This window comes from Coloeus monedula, assembly GCF_965178545.1.
Source record: "Coloeus monedula genome assembly, chromosome: 1".
In the NCBI taxonomy this organism is placed as follows: Eukaryota; Metazoa; Chordata; class Aves; order Passeriformes; family Corvidae; genus Coloeus; species Coloeus monedula.
In genome coordinates this window covers 66,379,672-66,399,715 of record NC_138781.1, presented here as the reverse complement: position 1 = coordinate 66,399,715, position 20,044 = coordinate 66,379,672, and the positions used below count along the sequence as shown (strand labels likewise).

The window sequence follows — 20,044 nt, the reverse complement described above, 5'->3', positions numbered from 1 at the left end:
GCACATTGTAAGCCAACAGAACAAGTTAGCTTTTCCTGCACTTTAATCAGAAAACATGGACAGTCTATCTCCCTCAAATCCCAGCTCCAGAGGAGACAAGGGAGAACGAAAGTGATGTGTCTGACAAGGCGAGTGGGAAGGAGAGCCACAAAGTTCATTAGATACTTCCTGTTCTCCCTCCTGACATCATCATAATACAAGTCATACATATTTTCCAGAGTGGCTGGAAAGTGGTCCAGTAGAAAAGGACCTGGGGGTGCTGGTCAACAGCCAGCTGAACATGAGCCAGCTTGTGCCCAGGTGGCCAAGAAGACCAGTGGCATCCTGGCCTATGTCAGGAATAGTGTGGCCAGCAGGACTAGGGAAGTGATTCTTCCCCTGTACTCAGCACTGGTGAGGCCACACCTTGAATATTGTGTTCAGTTCTGGGTCCCTCAATTCAGGGGACATTGAGGGGCTGCAGCGTGTCCAAAGAAGGGCAATGGAGCTGGGGAAGGGTCTGGAGCACAAGTCCAATCATGAGTGACTGAGGGAGCTGGGGGTGTTCAGCCTGGAGAAAAGGAGGCTCAGGGGGGACCTTAACACTCTCTTCAGCTGCCTGAAAGGAGGGTGTAGCCAGGTGGGGGTTGGTCTCTTCCCTTAAGCTGCACTTAGGTTAGACATCCAAGGAAATTTTTCAAAGAAAGGCTGATTAGACATTGGAATGTACTTCACAGGAAGGTGGTGGAGTCACTGTCCCTGGAGGTGTTTAAGGAACCAGATATAGCACGAAGTGCCATGGTCTAGCTGACATGGTGGTGATCAGCCACAGGTTGGACTTGATGATCTCAGAGGTCTTTTTCAACCTAATTGATTCTGTGATCTCCACCCTACTCAGGAGGGTGGGAACCTACTGTACAGTGACAGTGGGATGACACACACTAAATCTTCCAGGAGATCAGTGTCAGCTATCAGTCAACACTTCACACAAAGGGTAAGCAAGGTTTCAGGTGAACAAGGAGCATCTTCCTCCCTCCTCTTCTCCTGCCTACCATTCCCCACTTACTTGATCTCTGGGGGACCATGTCTTTGCTGTAGGAAAAGGCAGAGCACAACAAAATAATGACAGTACTGGAACTCCCCCTTAAAGGGGAGGGGGGGCTAGGAAAGAATCATAAATTCCTAAACATGTGAGTTTTGATTATTAAAACTTTGAAATATCATTGAATTGCCATTTCTATTCAGCCTTTCAGGCAAGCTCTAACTTTAAACAGCAATAAAACACTGAGTATGTTAATACATTAAATACAGCACCATATCACACCTAGCCAACAGTTTCCAACATGATACTATTTTAACCCTTAGACTCTACTGGGAAAAGTCAATAGTGCTAAAAACAAGAAGGAAGTTAACAAAACTATAAAACTTCCAATCCCTTTTCTTACTCCCAAATTTTGCAATGCACAATTTATTGGAGGGGAGCAATTAGGTTGAATTTAAGAAGAAAATCTACCTACTACACTTCCCCTTACAGGTGAAGCACAAAGACTTACCCCTAGGAAGGAAGCATTTGAAATAAAACACATTTAGAAGCCTAAACAACTTGCAATCCATCATATTTGAACACCTACAGATTGCTTTGCAGCCACATGCTGAGTGGTGATTCTACACCCTCTCCACCTGTCCTATTAAGCACTACAGTTACAAACTGCCACAGAAACACAGAATCTGATTTATGTGTGGTGTGATTTCCCCTCCCTTCCCATGTTTTATATATTAGCTATGAGTTTAATCTTAGGTTGTAGCTGCACTGTACCTCCTACACACAAACCATAGTGGCCAACTTTTAATTTAAAAAAAAAAAATCAAGAAATTGACCCAGGGACAATTTTATTTTTCAGGGCATCTAACATAAGGTAAAGACAGCTTTGGGTTTTTGTTCACCTCACCCTAGATGCCTTGAAAAATAACACAAGACTAAGATGCAACAGTTTACTGAGAATGCTCAATAGAGGGGTTTACTCCCCTAAATAAACCTTCCAAATGAAAACATATCAGTTAATATAATTTTTAAATACAGCTTGCCCCAATGTAATAAATTTGCCAGAAGCACAGGCCAGTGGAAGTAAAGAGATTTTGTTTGTAGACTGCTGTGGGGATCCTCACCGCATCACAGGCTGGCTTCTGCACTGAGGAAGCCTCGATGCTTCCGAGAGAAAAGACGTTTTCCAAGTACAGTCTGCTTGACCTTAGGTAATCCCGCGGAGGAGCCTGGCACACGCTTGCTAGAAATAGTTTCCACTGACCTGATTTCACTAAGAGAGGAGGCGGAGTCAAAAGGCTCATAGCAGACAAGACTCCAAAACAGCGAACATTTATTTCAGGGTTACCTCTGCAGCGCTGAAGCCATGACAAGAAGTTCACACAGTCACACCCTGCTGTGACAGTAACCACGCTGACAAGGGGATTGCCAAGCTGGCAGTGGCCTCGGACTTTTGCTTTCAACAGTAAAAGGAAGAAGTACTGAAGTACAACAGAGGAAAAACACTTCACTAAACACACTTGCACCTCCAAAGCAACTTAAAATTTCCTTCAGGTGATGTGTTGCCCTTTTTTGTGTGTGTGTTGTGAAAGCTCCCAAGCGGTATTTCTTAAGCCTTCATGGTAGAAGCATTTCACTTAAAAGAGTGTTTACTTGTGGAGAAGTGTCCTGGGATGTACTAGATGCGTGGAGCTCTCTAGTAGTGATTGCCTGCTTGAATTCTGCCTAGTTCCCACACTGCAGTTCTTGCAGGGCTCCTGTGTATCCAATGGTAAGTGATCTCAGGGCTGTTTCAAGTGGACAAGCACCCAGCCAAAGCAGCAAACAGCCATGGAAAACAGACTGACTTCCCCTTACTCACCCTGCACCTGCACTGTGGCATTGCCTCTGGGGACCAGATGCATGCCAAGGTTAGCCAGCGCTGCTGGAACAGACACTGCAGCAATGTACTGCATGTCATACATTTAGAAGACAAGAAAACAAAAATAACCAACTGAACTTGTAGGACCAGACAGCATTTCTGCTCTGTGTTTTAATATGGTAACAGAGTACATCTATCTTTGCTTTCATCAGCAAATGTATTTCCTTTGTGAAAAACGGCTGCTATACTTTCATTCCTTCCTTTTCTGGTTGATACTAAAAGCCACTGAGTGAGGAAAGAAACAGCAACAAAGCTCTAACCACCCACCAAAAATCCACTACCTGAAGTGACACTTGTTACTGAAGTATCTGCTTACATATATGGCTTTTGAGAGGGCTCTCTCAACGATCATCCCTTTCTAGGTGGTTTGCTAAGAATGATGCTGCTGCTCTGCATTTGGGATAGGGCAAACACAAAGGTGGTCTCTGGAGAGTGATGTCCACCAAAACACTCGCGTAAGAGCTACAGATTTGACATATGTGGGGAGGAAAACTGCTCAAGTCTCCCAGATAATTCAGCTATGGTGTCTCTAAGACCAACAGAAGATTGAAAACTGTGCCAGCACGTGTGGTGATTTTCACACGCCGAGTTTCTCTTCTATAAGGAACGGCAGCAAGAATCATAGAATCATTAAGACTGGAAAAGACCTCTAGGATCATTGAGTCCAACTGTTAACCCAGCACTGCCATATTCACCACTAAACCATGTCCCCAGGTGCCATAACTACATGTTTTTTGAACACTTCAGGGATAGTGATTCCACCACTTCCCTGGGCAGCCTGTTCCAATGCTTGAAAACACTTTCCATGAAAAAACTTTTCCTAATATCCAATCTAAACCTTCCCTGGCATAACCTGAGGCCATTTCCTCTTCTCCTGTCATTTGTTACATGGGAGAAGTGACTTACCCCGGCCTTGCTACAACCTCCTTTCAAGCAGTTGTAAAGAGTGATAAGGCCCCTCCTGTTATCCAGGCTAAACAACCCCAGCTCTCTCAGCCACTACTCTTATATGAAAGAAACTCCCATATGCACAATCATTCTCTGACATTTCACTGAATAACCTGGAATATTAGGAAATTTTGCTCAGACACTGCAAGAATTCAGAGAGGAAACTAAAAAGCTCTATAGCCTTAAGCAAAGGATTGAAACAGACACGAGTTCCATATCTTCTGAATTTTATCTGGATGATCATATGCATCTGGCTTTTGGTCATGAAGCTTGCTAGATTGAAACCCTATGTATTACTAGTTTCCAAAAATCAAAATTCCAAAAATCAAAAGATCAAGAATCAAGATTCCTTATTTTAAACTCATTTTTCCTAAAGCTATCTTATTACTATACTCAATCTGAGCCTGTGATACAAAGGGAAAAACCACAAACCATATGGTATTATTATTGTTTTTATAAAGTTGTATAGACAGGCAACTTACCAGCATAATCCTCTTAGCATAAAGAAGAAGAAATAAGAGAGAGAAAGAGTTAGGATTTAGTTTTTCCAGGTAAAATGTACAAATGTCATGGCAAACCAAGCAAAATAAAACATGCATGCTTCTCTCAAAGATTGATTTGAATTAAGAGGGAAGCACAGGATTCAGTTACTGTACAATTAGTGTTCAAAAATAAATAGGGTTTTTGAGGAAGCAGTAAAGAGAAAATTCCTAAATTGTATCACCACTTACTTGAGAAATAATATAACTGAAAGAAATTTGATAAAATATATATACATTTTTAAAAAGTAATTAAAATTGAAGTGCTGCAAACTGGAAATTGTTTTCCTTAAAACCTGGCAGTAGTTTAAAAAGAGTTTCTCCTTAATTACTATGCAATACATGAAAAACTCTTAAATCAAGAGTTTAAATCTGCTCTTAAATCAAGCAGCTTGCGTACAGTTCTGACTGTAGGACTCAGTGAACAAAACTACCCTTTGCAGGAGTTAAGAATTAACTAGTCACCAGCAGGTAACAAGTCCCTTATTTCTATTTTGTAACCTGGATGTGATGTGTCACAGCTTGATCTTTCATTTTCCAGTTTGCTTAAGATATGACTCAAAAGTTACCTCGTTCTCTCCACCTCTACCTGCATTTTACAAGCTCTATTCTCAAAATGGGAGGGCTCCAAACAAATAGCACAACCAACTAAAAACACCCCAAAAAATGTATTTGCAAGCACACTTCAAAAGGGTTGTGCAACTTGCATGCAAGTTGTTAACAAATTGTTAAGTGCACAAAGCAGGTCAGGAGAGGAAATGAGGAATGCTGACTTTCAGCACTGCCGCTGGGAAACACTCATTGATCATCTGGCTCTTAGGGAACGGACATCAGAAAGCTGATGGCAACAGAACTGGTTATGTGCCTATTTGATGTGGATTAAAACTTCCTCCTCGCAGCCAGATATCACCAGACTTAGGGGATACTGAAACCTCAAACACAAGTCAGCAGATGATGGGCTTTTTGTTGGATCTTAAAGATTGCCCTGAATCTAGTGTCTTGCCTTTTCAATGTACATCCCCAGCCACGTTCACCCAAAACGGTGGGAAGCTGGAGGGTGATGGGCACAGCTCCATGGTTCTGTCTCAGTCATTTCTGAAATCCTGAGAGACAACTTGAATGCCTTGCCTCCCTCCCTGTCCTAATGCTTCCCTGTTACCACATGCAACAGATGAGGAACCATCAAATATGGGACAACAAGCAAGAGGAGCTCAGTTGCTGCTCATACATGACAAAACTGTGTCCAGGGAGTATATTTTGTCTCTCTCAGTCATCACATCTGTTCAGGTATGTGCACAAAACCTCAATGGGCACAAATTTACAGCTGAGGAAAACAAGTTTTTAGACAGATTTTGAGGCTGATCTGGGTTTCAACACTTTGGATTGCAAGTTTTTATTGATACCACTACACTAATTTTATTTATTCTTAGCTTTTAAAATATACCATGAAGGTGCAGTTCGTATCCATAGTACATTTTCCACTTGTTTACTACTTGGCAGTTTTATGTTTGACTGAAGTTTAGGAATTGGTGTGTATCTTGAAGCACCAAGACAAAATCAGATAACCGAGTAAGTTCAGCCATTATTCTTTCACTATAATCATGATCCTCAAGCTCATCATTAAATAAGAGTAGTTACTTTTTCATCAAGGGAGCAGAAAACACTACCTAGTCTATAACAACCACCATTCCTCTTCTTCCACCCTCAGTCTCAGCTGGATCTTTATTAAATGTATTCAGAGAGACAGAGCTAATATGCCTCACAGTGCATTTCTGAACACACTATTCAGAAAAGCATGATCTCTCACATTTCTCTCTCTGTCTCTTACACAGAGCTATAGCATTCCAATCCACTTTATAGGATTCTTGACACATCATGCTCTTTGAGGACATGCTTTTCTGAATTAAAAGAACTGCAGAAAAAATTACAGAACCAAATTTCTTTAAACATTTACCATCTCATTACTGCAGCCTCCTTAATATAAAAAACCTCAGAGGTTTGAGAGAAACTTCCCCTCTACCACCTACAATTTAATTGAGTGCTTAAACCCACCACCTCAAAGAGAGAGACACATGCACAGAGACAGCAAAAAGCTTCAGTCTCCTACTCTGTGCCTGAAAGGTGACAGAGATTTGGAAGAGTCATGTACAATGTACTGTGTGAGTTTACAGAAATTTTTCATGGTATGTTACTAATTACTCTGTAGTCAGACATTAGCACACTGTTTTTAAATCATTCAAAAGCATAACTGCCTCTCACAAACAAAGCCCATAGGGTTAGCTGTCTCTCTCTTTGCAAAGCATCCTCTACCGCTTCTCTGAGTGAAATCTACAGTAGAGACACCAGTATATATGAAAACCACCGTTTCACAGATATCATGGCATACAAAAAGCCATGCTATTTAAGCAGCAGCCACAAGCTGGCCCCATGAGAGGACCAGTCCTGACAACCCAAGCTGATCTCTTGTCTCTCTGCCTGGGTTACTCACCCAGCTCCACCAGCAATTCACCCCTGCCCAAGTCCTGCACTCACACTTGCTTAAGTGCCTGGGCTGGGAAAACACCTCCCCATCTGGGGCTTCAAGATAAATCAGAATGGGGGAAAGGAAATGCAGAGCTGACAGCTGTGCCGGGGAAGTTTGAAAGAGAGCAGCATACCCCACCTCTCGGGGCAGACCACCAGCCACGTAAGCACTCTTACAGCTCTGGGGAGAGACTGTGCAACTTATCCTCCCAGGCTGCTCTCGGGGAAAGCTAGCTAACTAAGCTCTGCCTTCCCAACTACACAGTTTCTAGCAAGAAAACAGTAGAAACAATGAGTCAGTGCAAAAATCATACAGTGCTTATTTGTTCTTTAAAAAACAAAACCCAAACAAAAACAACAGCAACAAAAAAACCAAAAACACACAAAAGAACCACCAAAACCAAACCAAGCCAAACCAAAAAAACCCCAATAAAAACCCAAAGATCACAACAAAAGCCTTAGAAAAAGTTAAAGGGAAACAAAATTGCAGGTGCTCCACAGATAATATAAAAATTATTCTTATAACTTACTGAAATCAACTAATATTGATTGACACAGGAAGCAGTTTGCAGACTCACTCACCCAGAGAAATCTGTAGTGAGAATACCATAATGAAAAATGTATATTCGGCTTATGTGGCACAATGTGAGGTATCCCATAGCTACGACAAAGGAGTACCTAAAAGCATAACACAGAGAACACATAGTTACCAACACAAGTACCAACAAGAACTAGAATCACTCAAATTGGGTTGGGCTTGTTTTGATTTTTTCAAATCCAATTGTTAACAAGTCTGAAGCTATGCTACAAGACCCGGAAGACATTCTCAAAGGGAACTGATGGTTTTGTACACCCAGACGAAACCTTACAGAGGTGTCTCCTCATTCTGGGAGTGGGGAAAAAAAGAAAGAAGAAATAGGATCAATTCAAGTTGCACAATTCAATTTCAAAGCTCCCATATTCACATATTATTTTGAAATTTCTGTCCGACTCAAGTATTTGAAATCAGATTATACTGTATGCCAGTCACTGAACTTATCCACTGCATTTTTTATCTGTAAATGTTCTTTATTTACAACTCTTTCTCATATCTAGCAAAGACTAAAATATTTCAAGTTTAAGGTATTCTCTCTCTTGTGATTTTGTATAAAGGCAGATGATGGCACATAGCCTAATCTTTTCAGCTCTCCATGTTGAAGCACACCATCTTCCAGAAAAATCACAGAATCGTATAGGCTGGAAAGGACCTATAGGATCACAGTGTCCAACTGAAGAAGCATTCCTTAGGTAGGGTGTGACAAACTCACTCTGCGTTTCAAGACAATAACACACTTCTGGTAGGCAGGGCAGTAGCATGATTCTTTCTATCTTAGCAGCTGAACAGTCTGAAGACCGGAAATGCTGCAGTGTCTGCACAGACAGATGCAGCCTTTCATACAAGTAACTTCCTCCTGTATTTACACGAGCAAGAAAGAGGATACTGGGGAGGAAAGAATCGGATGGATGTTTGGAGACAGGCTGACCCATGAAGCCAATTACACAGTGCAATGAAGAGCTGGGACACCAGAATGAAAGGCTTGTACCACATTGACAGGCCAGGACCAGGCCTACTGGTGTCCCCTGTAGCAGAGGTTATCCATGTGGGGGAGAAGAGGCAAAGACCAACGGAATGAGATGGCACATCCCGCATGCGTGGTAGGGCCAAGCCTTGGGAGGCTGGTAGGCACATGTTGCCCCCCCGGACCCATGAGAGGATCCACCACAGGGGAGAACTAAAGGTGAAATCAGACAAGAGGATCAGTCACAGCAGACAACTGAAAAAGAGCCAGGCCTTTGTCAAATTATGGCTGGTTTTAAAAGAAATGAGTTTTCCCTCCCTGGGGACTAATAAACTGCAGTGGGAGTGACAGTGATGGATCTCAAGGCAACCTGTGGGTCATGTGGCCCACAGCAAACAGCTGGATGAAAGGCAGACTGAAAGGACATGACAGATTCTTCAGGAGATTCAGAGTAGAATTTATAATATTTTATCTGGGTCAGGCATCCAGTCCTGCCTCAGCAAGGTCCTTGGATTCCCCTCTCATCAACAGAGAATGGCAAGCATCCGTCCAAAGGCAAGTCACCCAGCTCAGACATGTAACAGTGATAGACAGGACGAAGGATCTAAAATACGCCTCCATGCTGAGGTGTAAAGCACTTAGATTGAAAGCGGGCGAGCAGGCAGAGATACACCGAACTGCTGCTGTAGCTGGGAGCATTCCTAGTGCTGGATTAATTCATCCATTTATAGGCCTTGAAGGCTAGCAGCTTCACCAGAGAGCAAACTAGCAAAAAATAACCAGGGAAGAGAGTATGAAGGTTAAATTATGCAGTTTATTTCCTTTGTTCTCTTCCACTGTGTTCTTCTGGGGGAAAAAAAGCCAAGTCTTGAAGCCCCACTCTGAAGGATCAGGTTGCCTGTATGAACAGGTCCAGACCTTAAAGCAGCATTGTTCAAGCTTACTCTCAACCAGTTTGAATATATTGTTACTTTGCCAAAATTAATAATGTGGAAGCACCTTGAGTCATACTGCTATGGCTAGTGGAATACAATAGAAAAGTCCTAACCCAATCTTCCCTCAGACCTCCTGAGGTTTTTCAGCACATTGGACTGACATTTCACATGGATTCAAATCAACACATGACTACCTTGCAGCAGTGGGCAACATTATATGAACTGGTTGGCTTGATTTTTGTTTCAGTATACAGCTATTTTGCTATTAGCCATTGTGGCAAATTGGCTAAAGAGGAAGAATGAGGAGGTTTCCTGTTGAAGTCATGTTCCTTATCACCACCCCAACTTGCCTAGGAAGATGTAAATAACTATTGGATGATTCCTTTGTGGACTTGGTTCCTCTGATCTATAGTCACTAACTCCTGCATTTCCCTTGAGTGATAGGCAGGGACATTACAAATTTTTAACACTTTTATATTTTGGTCTCTGGATGGCATTTCTTTAACAAACGTTGTTCAATTACCTTTTTTTTTTTTTTTTTTGGTGACATTATTAATTACCTCTGGACTTCTGGGCTTTGCATTCAGTGAGGACGTGGGAAAAATACCTCCTTAACACGTTATCTTGCTGGTGCAAAATGCTAGTGACTGCTGTAGACAGGCTTGCTTTTTATAGTTCACATTTCTAAATAATCTTAGAAAAATTATAAGTAATCGTAAGCAGGGTTCCTGTTTAGATATTAGAGAGGGGTCTCTTCAGGAAATAAAGGAAGGTGAGATGATTATCTGAACATCAGATTCTCAGACAGCCCTGGCCTTGAAGGCAAGTGAAGAAAGGGTTTCTGTTCCCCAGCCCAGACTGATGTGGATTCTGAGCATTCAGCAGCAGCTACAGAAACAGTCAGACAGTGCAGAGACAGAAATCACCTGCAACACATCCAAACCATAAGCTTCTACTTCGAAGCAACAGGAGTTCTGGTATTTTTCACTTTTTCACAAAGCCCAGTACCAAAAGCAAGACCTTATTTTGTGGATCACTAAACTAAGCTGCCTCAGTGACCTTATTTGAACTACCTAACTCAAGAATAAGTGGAAAATACCTGAAGGCCAAACAGCAAGGGGAAAAACACATTAAAAAGGATTATCAAATGCAATCTGGAAGAATACAAGACCAAGGAGAACATGACTTCATTACATTTAAGAGAGCAAAGGTTGGCCATAAATTATTAAGCCTGCAAAAGTCAAATTTTGAGGCCAGCAATTTCATAGGAAAATCCAATACACCAATCCAAAAAAACCACAAATTGAGATTACAGCTGCTTCTGTAACTCCATGAACAAAGCTCCTGCAATTCCATGAACAAAGCTCCTGCAAGTAACTGGGAAAGAGAAGAAGGAAAGAAGAGAAGGTGGTTCTAAAAACTGCTCATGATTTTCCCTGAAAGCAGAGAAGGTGTCCAAGGTGCAGCTGCAGACTTGCAGACACATAAGCTCACCTGTGGATGTTGGGAATACTTGCCATATTCATAATGCCATAGTTCATCATCACCAGGACAAAAAGATGGATGGAATACCTTGAAGACAACAAAGTGAGTATTTAGATAATTTCTGTGTTACCTGGAAGTGCTGGTAGTTCAGAGCAACAGAGTATTTTCCCATGCAAATAACATAAATGTGATGTCATGTCAGGATACCAGTAAACCCGGATTACCACACCATGTCTTTGTAGCCTAACTATGCAAAACAGACTGATACTGATTGAAAGATATTATCCATATGTTTCACTGAAAGAGTAGCCTGGCTCAAAGTGCCCATTCCAGTGGGATACATCTTTTCCAGAAGACGTATCTTCACAGCAGACTGGTGTGGCTTTGACTTCCAGAACAAACATCACAAATTAAATTAAATACTTTACTTAAAAGTACTTGCATGAGTCATTTTACTTTGAGGGTTTGGAATGGTTATGTTGGTTAGGTTATTCTTTTTAAGATAGCATTAAGAGCCTTAAGATTAAAAATATGCAATCCAGAAAAGCTGATACGAAGTTTAAAATTATTTTTACCCAAGCCTTATCTAAATGGTGACAAAATACTCACCACCCAAAGCAGAAGACAGCAAAGTATATTCCAAAGAGGGTGGCAAATGCATGGCGAACAGCAGAGCTGGCATGACTGGGACTCAAGTAAATACGAAACCAAAATGCAGCCAAAAGTGCAAACAGTTGACAGGCTACAAAATTGATCTGTAAAAGACAAGCAAAACAAAAAACTGTTTTGATTCTTGGAGGAGGAGCGGAAGGATTCTCTCTGATCTCATAACAGTTAAAGAGTAGAGGCAGGAAGAGGGAGGGGAAATCGTGACCTATGAATCTTTTGCTTCTCAGCATTCTCACTTGTGAACTCATGTGGAAACTTTTCTTGGCCAGTGACAGAAGGGATTAAACAAGCACACAGCCACCCAAAATCAGACGAGGAAGGGCAGGCTCCAGCTACCCCAGTGTAAAGGTGGGGCTCTGGTGGTTCTCTCTCTTCTTGGAGGAAAGCTCTGCTCTGCTGCCAGCCTGGCCCAGGTGCAGGGCCTATCATCCCCCTTTTCAGTCCTCTTGGTGAGAGGCAGGGGCCAGGAAGCAGTCTGGGGCTTTGAAATATCACCCCAGTACCAGACTTTCCCCCACCCCAACACGGGGACAAAATCAACTGATGATCAATCAAAATCCTGATGTGACAGTGCGTACAAGCAGTGAGAACGGGGCAGCCGCCGTAGCTGAATTCCTCCACTCCACAGCATCCTCCACACAAATCTTCCAACTTGCCATTTTTTGTGGTTTGAGTGCAAAGAAAACAACTTTGCTCTACCATCAAGCAGACACCTAAAGGAATATGCTTCTCAACTGTTCTTTGGCTACTGCATGTGAAAATCAGTCTGGCCTCGCTGCAAGGAGGTAGCGATGGCAGTGGGAGCACAAGACATGCGGAGGGCAAACAGTACAGGACTAGAGGCTTCTCTTGTCAGACACAAGGACAAGCAAAAGCTTCAGTGTCCTCCAGAGCAAAACCAACATCATGTTGCCTTCTTCAAGTCACCTTCTCTTTGACAGCCTCAGCAAAAATCCCAGAAGTCAGAGGAAAAACAGAGCTCAGGAACTGTCTCTAACAGGGCAAATACACCACTGGGATACAATATCCTCAAGTCCAACCTGGACCCTAGACAACTGGAGCTAAATTCATTTATTCAGTTGCAGCCTTTTTTTTTTTTTTTTAATTTTAATCTTGCTTTTTTTTTTTTTAAATTCACCCTGAGCTCTCCAGCAGCAAGTCATCCCAGACCAAGCAAAACTAAATAGGCTGCAACATATAAGCAATCACTTGGATTAGAGGATTATCCAAAGCTATCAGTCCAGGACAGGATAATATATCTCACTTGGAAATGCTCTGACATGTTGGCTGTCCAGGGGTGGTTGGATTCTGCCAGGCTTGTTGTCAAAAACATTTACAATGTGTTTAACAAGATACTATAGCCCCAAAGTGCTTTTATTCTGGTGGCCTACATCCAACATGGTGTTAGCTGTTCATGCAAATGCTTTCATTAAAGGTTTGTTGGCTTCATTGGTGCAGTTGCTTTATTTCAGTGATGCAGGCAGTCATGCAATAGAATAATGAAATAATTTAATACTTAGGTATGCTGAATTTTAGTTCTTTGGAGCAGAGACAGTATCAATTTATTTCTTGCTCATGCAAGCAACCAGCATTTATAACAAATAGTATCACAGAGCTATAACTGAAGCAAGCAATTCCCATTTTTAGTGCAAGATCTATAGAGTAAAAGAACAAAATTGCACTGGTCTCACAAAACCCAGATGATGTAGTAGAAATCCCGAACTTGTCTGTTACCAGAGAGTTACATTCCAAATGCTAATACCTCGCTCCCACCCTTCCACAGATAGAGGTGCAGCAGAAATCGCTGAAGTCCCTACAGGGCTGCTCTGATTGCATCCTTTCTAAGCAAGTTCCCAAGACTGATGGGTGCCAAGTCATCAGTGACAATTCAGTGAACCTTAATCCCCTCCATCATGCTCCCACTTAAGGTCACATTAGCATATCCAGTGCAGCTCTTCCCTGTGGCATGCAGAGCTTCCCTGATTCAGTATAAAGAAGGAAAGTGCAAAGACTCCCAGGAACTGATGTGGCTGATTGTTTGAAAGACAATACCCCCCTCTGTGCACCATCACTCACGGAAGCTTCACACCAGTAAAAGCCATCAAGATAAGCAGGCGTTTGCTTTTTACTTTCATCCTGCTCTTGTATGCCCAGTTTGAGATGCTAAGGATGCTGGGATCTGAGAGGTTCACACACACCGCACAAGGCAAGTGCAAGATCCCAGATCAGACACACTTGTAATAGCATTTAAACAGCTAAGGCAGGGAACGACTGGCGGCAGCAGGAAAAAAATGGCAGTGACTTCATCAGAAGCCACTGCCCAGCAAAGGACAGCTGAGCCGCCTCACGGGCACGTGCTGTTGCTCACCTTCGCCATCAGCTCCTCTGAGCACATGTTACCTGTGCTCTCAACCACGCCACTATCACACCTTCATTTTGCCGTGCAAATTAACCAAGACAATTCCTTCTCTGTACTCTTTTAGCAAGGGTTGGTGCAAAGCCTCGTACCAGGACAAAAGCAAAGTAGGTCGCCCTTATGTTTCGATCAGTTTTTGGTTTGTAAGGGTGGTTTCTGCAGAGCAGCCACACATCACAGACCCAATGCACTCAGCAAGCAATAATCTGGCAATAGACCAGATCTGCTCTGTTCTACACAGAGGAATAGAGGGACACAACAGCTTTTCATATAAATACCTCCTCTATTTAGTTATTTCTATGCACTGTTTTAAACACATGCAGCGTTCACATGCATACACACAAAGGCTGGCAGTTCATCTGACAGCGACTTTACTGCATTCCATTTGACATTAATTTTATTCTTCATTCTACATATTTAAGGCATCCAGTAAACAGATGCCTAAGAATTTAAGAAATGTTGTGCTTCATCACTAGTGAACTAAGTCACACTTTCCTTCCTTTCCCTTTCCAAAGAGAAAAGGGTTCACACTATTCCCTTTTGGTTATTTCCACTGTTGCTGAAAACACTTCATAAACAGAAAATTGAGGGCTTCTGAACACTGATGAATGGTGTCCAGGCAAAAATAACACGGAAATAAAAATTATATGCAAGTTAACCCTTCTCACCATTGCAAGTCATTTGACCTGTGTTTTTAGCTAGTCACATCTATTCAGTATTGCCACCAAAATTTTGCACATCTGGTTTCAACTCTGCTAGCAGAAAGGAAACACCGTTGCTTTTTACAGTCACTTTCTTCCATGCTCGAGAGAGTAAGATGTAATAAAATTAGGAATCAGAGCACATGATATGCTACCAAAAGAAGACTTCCTTTCATTTTCCATGATTACACACTGGAAAGACAGAAAGGCAGTCTCATCACAGTATTCTGCAACGACATCTGGAAGACTTGTATCTGAGTCACAGCCAGCTGGAGACAGCCTTGCAATGCAGAAACAAGATATCCACACTTTTGGAGAGAGAGAATCTGAAACAGTTCCAGTGCAACCGAGTCGATCGTTATTGTTGTCTGGTTAATGAATCCTTTAATTCTTTATTAGTCTCAACTTTAAAAGTCTGGATGGATCCAGAGCAGGTATGAACAACAAAGGACAAAGTAAACTGTAGTTCCTCCCTTTATTCTTTTAAATTCTGTATTAGCAATAACTCAGAAGTGACGTTTAGATTGCAAATCTCAGTTTCACACAAATTTAGCAATCAGGTCAAACCAACCCATCAAGCACCCATGATGTTGATACAAGAATAGCCAAACACAGTGGTTTCAAGATCCCCCTACTGAACTATGCTATAATCCAAGCCCTAAAAGGTCAGTCCCATCTGCCTTGAGCTTTTGCATGTCCTCACATTTTTAACAGGGTGAAACTTGGCAAACATTGGACTGGTACTATAGGAAGGGAAAACACTAACTCCTAGGGATTTGGAACCAGCTTTTCAATCATCTCCCATCAACAAGCAGGGCCTTTTTTTACATAGGAAAGTCATCTCTTCAACTTCCTAACCACTCTCAGAAGAAATCCATGAAATTTTTTGCTAAGTATTTCATTTGATCCAATTAACCATCTGCAGGTGGGCACTTGTAAGGGCAAATGCCAGTTGGCAAATCACAAAATAAAGGTTTCAAATACCTGAAGTTAAATAGGTGCATCTAAAAATCTCACCCTTTGGAGCACATGAGCCCAATGTCATTAATACTGAATAAGAACAATTATCACTTTTTGTTCTTCGAGCAAACTGGCTCCATGGCGAAGGCTGGGAATGGGAAAAAAACCCCAAACAAAAGTAGTAACTTGTCAAATCCCTGTAACAGGAAAGCCGTGGAGCCATAGAGCATTTCCAAAGAGAGAGGCAAACGTGTTGCTTGGTGCATTGAAAAAATACTGAAAAAAATCCCATTAAAATCTTAAAAGGAGAAAACAGAAAGTGCTTTTCCTAGCTAGAAATTCTTGAGACAAGAAACAGAAAACATGAGAGGAGACAAAACCTGACTATACACCTTTCAACCAAACCATTACAAAGAGTCTTGGTCACAACTTATCGTAGTTGAAGGTAGGCTACTAATAAGCCGCTTCAGGAAGTTTCATTTCTCCTCATTCCACAAGCCTTGCATCTGCAAATCTCCCAGTTTAAAAAAGTGGCAACAGACATTTGAGAGTTACTAGATCACACTCTAGGAAGAGATAGTTAAGTAAAAACACATAGCCTCTTATTTTAGGGCTTTTAACCTTTTCCTTATAGTTAAGTATCAGAAGGAAATATCCGGCATTCTGTTTTGACCACAAAAATAATTTGTTTTTCCTCTACTACATTTTTCCTCCCTTAGGCTTGCAGAAAATCTGATCTCACTTTCCAAAAATCTAGGAGGATATAACAAATTGACCGCGCAGTTCTCTCCAAACTCCAAATGGCAATTAAGTCCATTACACAAACCAGACATTCCTCTCTAAGCAAAATTCCTATTAATGCTGTAATTCCTTCACTCTGACAATCACTATGAGCAGTCACACTGCTAATTTGCCCCTTGTTGGATGACAAGGTGCTGGTGTGTCCCCAACAGCACAGAATCTTTGGATAAAAACCAGGCATGTTGCACATTCACACACATTCACAGACAGAGGTACAAGTGTGTTACAGCACAGCCAGGCTGTCAGAATATTCCCAGCTAGCATCCAGGTCATGTCCATTTCAATATGCAGCAGATGATGCACTCAGGTTATAGCTGTGGCAGAGGATACCTCTACTTTTATTACAGGCCTTGCACTTAGCAGCCAAATGAGAGAAAAAAGGTTTCAATCTGCATTTCATTTGCTGAACAAAAGGGTAAGAACAGAGGCCTCTCACGGTAGCTCAGTATAAAGATGAAGTTACAGCTCATGGTCAAGGTACTCTGTTGCCAAGCACTAATGAGCAACTGAGCACTAGTTTTGGGGACTGCTACAAGGTTTTTATCGGGTAAATTAGCAAGTCTCCTCTGTTCACAGACTTACCACAGATGACCAAACAGCTGTTTTCTGTATTTGGAAAAGCATGAAGAACCTTGCTAATAGAAACTACTGACAGCAATAGCAACTCCTCAAGTCAAACCACTATCTGTGGAGTACAACAGCACTTGGGTACTACTTTGGAGAGGGGATGCCATAATAAAGCATTCCACTCTGCCAGAGATCAGCCCCATCTTCCAGGATGATGTCTTTCTTGCAAAGAATAAAGCAAGAACTACAGAAATGCAGTAATTTGCTTTCCATGTTTAAAAGATTATTTTGCACATATAACCAAAGATATCTGGCAAACAACATGTTTAAGTTCACTTTTCTGAAGACATTTCTACTTTGATGTTGAAAACCAGACCTGCTGTTATTACAGCATTTCATAACATCAAAAGTGTGATATTTAAAAGGGGCATGTTAAGAATGAGAGATGGAATATTCTTTAATCAGATCTCAAAGATATCTGATACTTGCTGAAGTTTCTCAAAATATTTTGATCTTCCAGACTATTTTTATGAACTATAAGGACAAATAGTCTCTGCAGAGATCACTTAGCTCTACACAGGGAGGGGACAAGCACCCCCAAAAAGGAGAGCAATATCATAGAGACCATGTCAAGTTTCCCACTGCTAGAATTCTGACTTAGGCGTCCATGAACGAAAAGGATTTGTGTAACATCGTCTGTGCAGTTCCCCTTATTGACCACAGTGGTATTGCTTTGCACAGAACTCTGAGAGCCAGCACAAACAAGCATTTGTAAAGGAAGCAGAACTGACTGTCACTTGCAGGATTCTGTATTTTCTGTTTATAGCCAGGCACTGTGGACTGCAAACAGCATGGATCAGAGAGGAGACAAATTAATTTACATTAGGGAAATACTGATTCCACTGCTGACATGTCACATCTCCAGTACAATATAGAAACAACTCATTTCTCTGGCTTTGTGTTGTAGGAGTCCTATGGAAGATTTTGGGGGGACAGAAGCAAAGGCTTAAAAATAGAATTTCTCTCATGGGAGAGACAGAGAGAAAAGCGTATATGCATGACTAATTTAAGATTATTGTTCTCTTCAGAAGCAGCACTAAGTTGTCATAGCCTTGGCTTTTTTTGTGCAGTTGCATGCAGAAAATGGAGTTGGTGAAGTAGAATATACAAAACTGACAGTATTTTGGCTTGTTGTGCTGTTTTCCTGGGTAAATTCTGTTTCCCTACTTACAAGGTCAAATATCCTTCCATGATTTAGACTGTAAACTTGAAACAGATGTTCTTTCTGGATTACCTCTGTGAAGCCACTAGCAGAATAACCACTAGCAGGACACAAAATACAGTTATAGATTAAAACCTGAGTCATCAAGAATTTTAAAAGACATTTAAGTCAAAAGTAAGCTTGAGAAGTCAAATCTGCACCATGATGCTAAGTAACACTCCCATACATTTACCTTTGATAAATTTAATATGTGGACCTGATCCAAAACCAGCTTTAGCTTGCAGTCAACAACTCTCACATTGAGCTATAATGACTCTGTATGTTGAACAGATGTTTAAGCAATGATCATTTATGTGCAGCAATGTTCTGCCACTACCTGTAACTCATTAATTACTGCTCTCTCAGCGAGTAATGCCAAATCACAAAACTCCCTTGTATCTAAGATATCCAGCACTAATTCCCACCTGTAAGAGAAATAGCAGCAAAATCAAACAATCTGGAGCCTTTAGTCATTCTGGTGGTTCTTTTAAACCAGAATGCCTTTAGGTTATTAGATCTGTTTTGTTTCTTCAGACTGCTCAGCAGTGAGGTAGCACACTAATTACAATACCTTTAAGTCCAAAAAATACTTTTAAAAGAATAATTTTACATATTTCTGTGCAGGTGGAGTACTGCACAGTATTACATGTCAGACATGTCTAAAAGCAGAACTACAGCCGGCAGGTCAGAATATAGAGGATATTTTAATAAGGAAAGGAAAAGACGAGTGAAATCTTGTTATCCAAATAAGAAGTTTCACACCAAAAAAAAAATCCCAACAAGCAAAAAAAACCCCAATACCAGAACTACCAGCCTTGCTTCCTCACAAAATAGTGACTTGGATCAAGTACTTCTGGGAGGAAAGATGGCATTTTGTATCATCTACCCTCCTTGGTTATAGATTCATACTGATGAAGAGGGAACTGACCGACCTTACCACCATATTACTGCATCGCTCCAGGTCTTCTGTCAGGCGTGCTCAGAAGGCCCCATTTAAGCGTATGTGAAGTTAGGAGAGAGAAGCTTAAGTGAAAATTACCAGAAACAAGGAAGACAACAACTCCAGGAGAGTAAAATACAACAAAGCAGACACCTGAGTCCCTGCAAAGACTTCTCCGAAAGTCCCCAGAACTCTAGGAAGTTCCCACAGTGGGAACACCACAGCACTGCTTCCCCCGTCCCCTTCTAAGCCACCTGCAGGGCCCAGGCACCTATCTGGAGCTTGGATCCTTGGTTTCCATAATCATTAAATACACCACTTCCCCACAAATGAATTCTTGGATAACAGATACTGACCCCAACTGGTCTTTTCAGATGTGATGAGTGCCCCAAATCCCAAACAGTTATTTCCACATCACCTCTCAAGAGCACTGCTGAGCTCCCACTCCACAACACTGTCCCCTCATCCACCACAGACAATGGATGGACACCACAGCAACAAAAAGGAAGCAGGACCAAGACAGGTCTCATTAGACATCATCCAGCTTGAGTTCACAAGCCTCAAGCACTAACTGCTCCTGAGATTTCAGCCCAGTTTCTACATCTGCATTCTTTAGTAAATAACTTCAAAGTAGCAGCACTAAGAATAGCATCAACACAGACCTGATTTTTCTCCCTGCACATTTAAAGGTTTAGTTTTTAAAAACTTAGAACATGACACAGTAAGTCAAGCACCTTTTCACTTTGTCTGTGTAACTGATAAGTACATAGTTGATTTATTCAAAACACAAGGAAGGAA

General features: G+C 41.5%; 1 protein-coding gene across 1 annotated transcript in view; it reads right to left on the bottom strand.

Annotated features, from left to right (window-relative positions):
- Positions 1 to 20,044, bottom strand: part of MBOAT1 (membrane bound glycerophospholipid O-acyltransferase 1) — a gene marked incomplete at both ends in the record, with an annotated part of 55,161 nt that overhangs the window by 20,826 nt on the left and 14,291 nt on the right. The window contains 3 exons of the mRNA XM_082282706.1: positions 7,535 to 7,630; positions 10,941 to 11,018; positions 11,541 to 11,686. Of these exons, the coding sequence (XP_082138832.1) occupies positions 7,535 to 7,630; positions 10,941 to 11,018; positions 11,541 to 11,686 (320 nt within the window). The remainder of the gene's footprint in view (positions 1 to 7,534; positions 7,631 to 10,940; positions 11,019 to 11,540; positions 11,687 to 20,044) is intronic.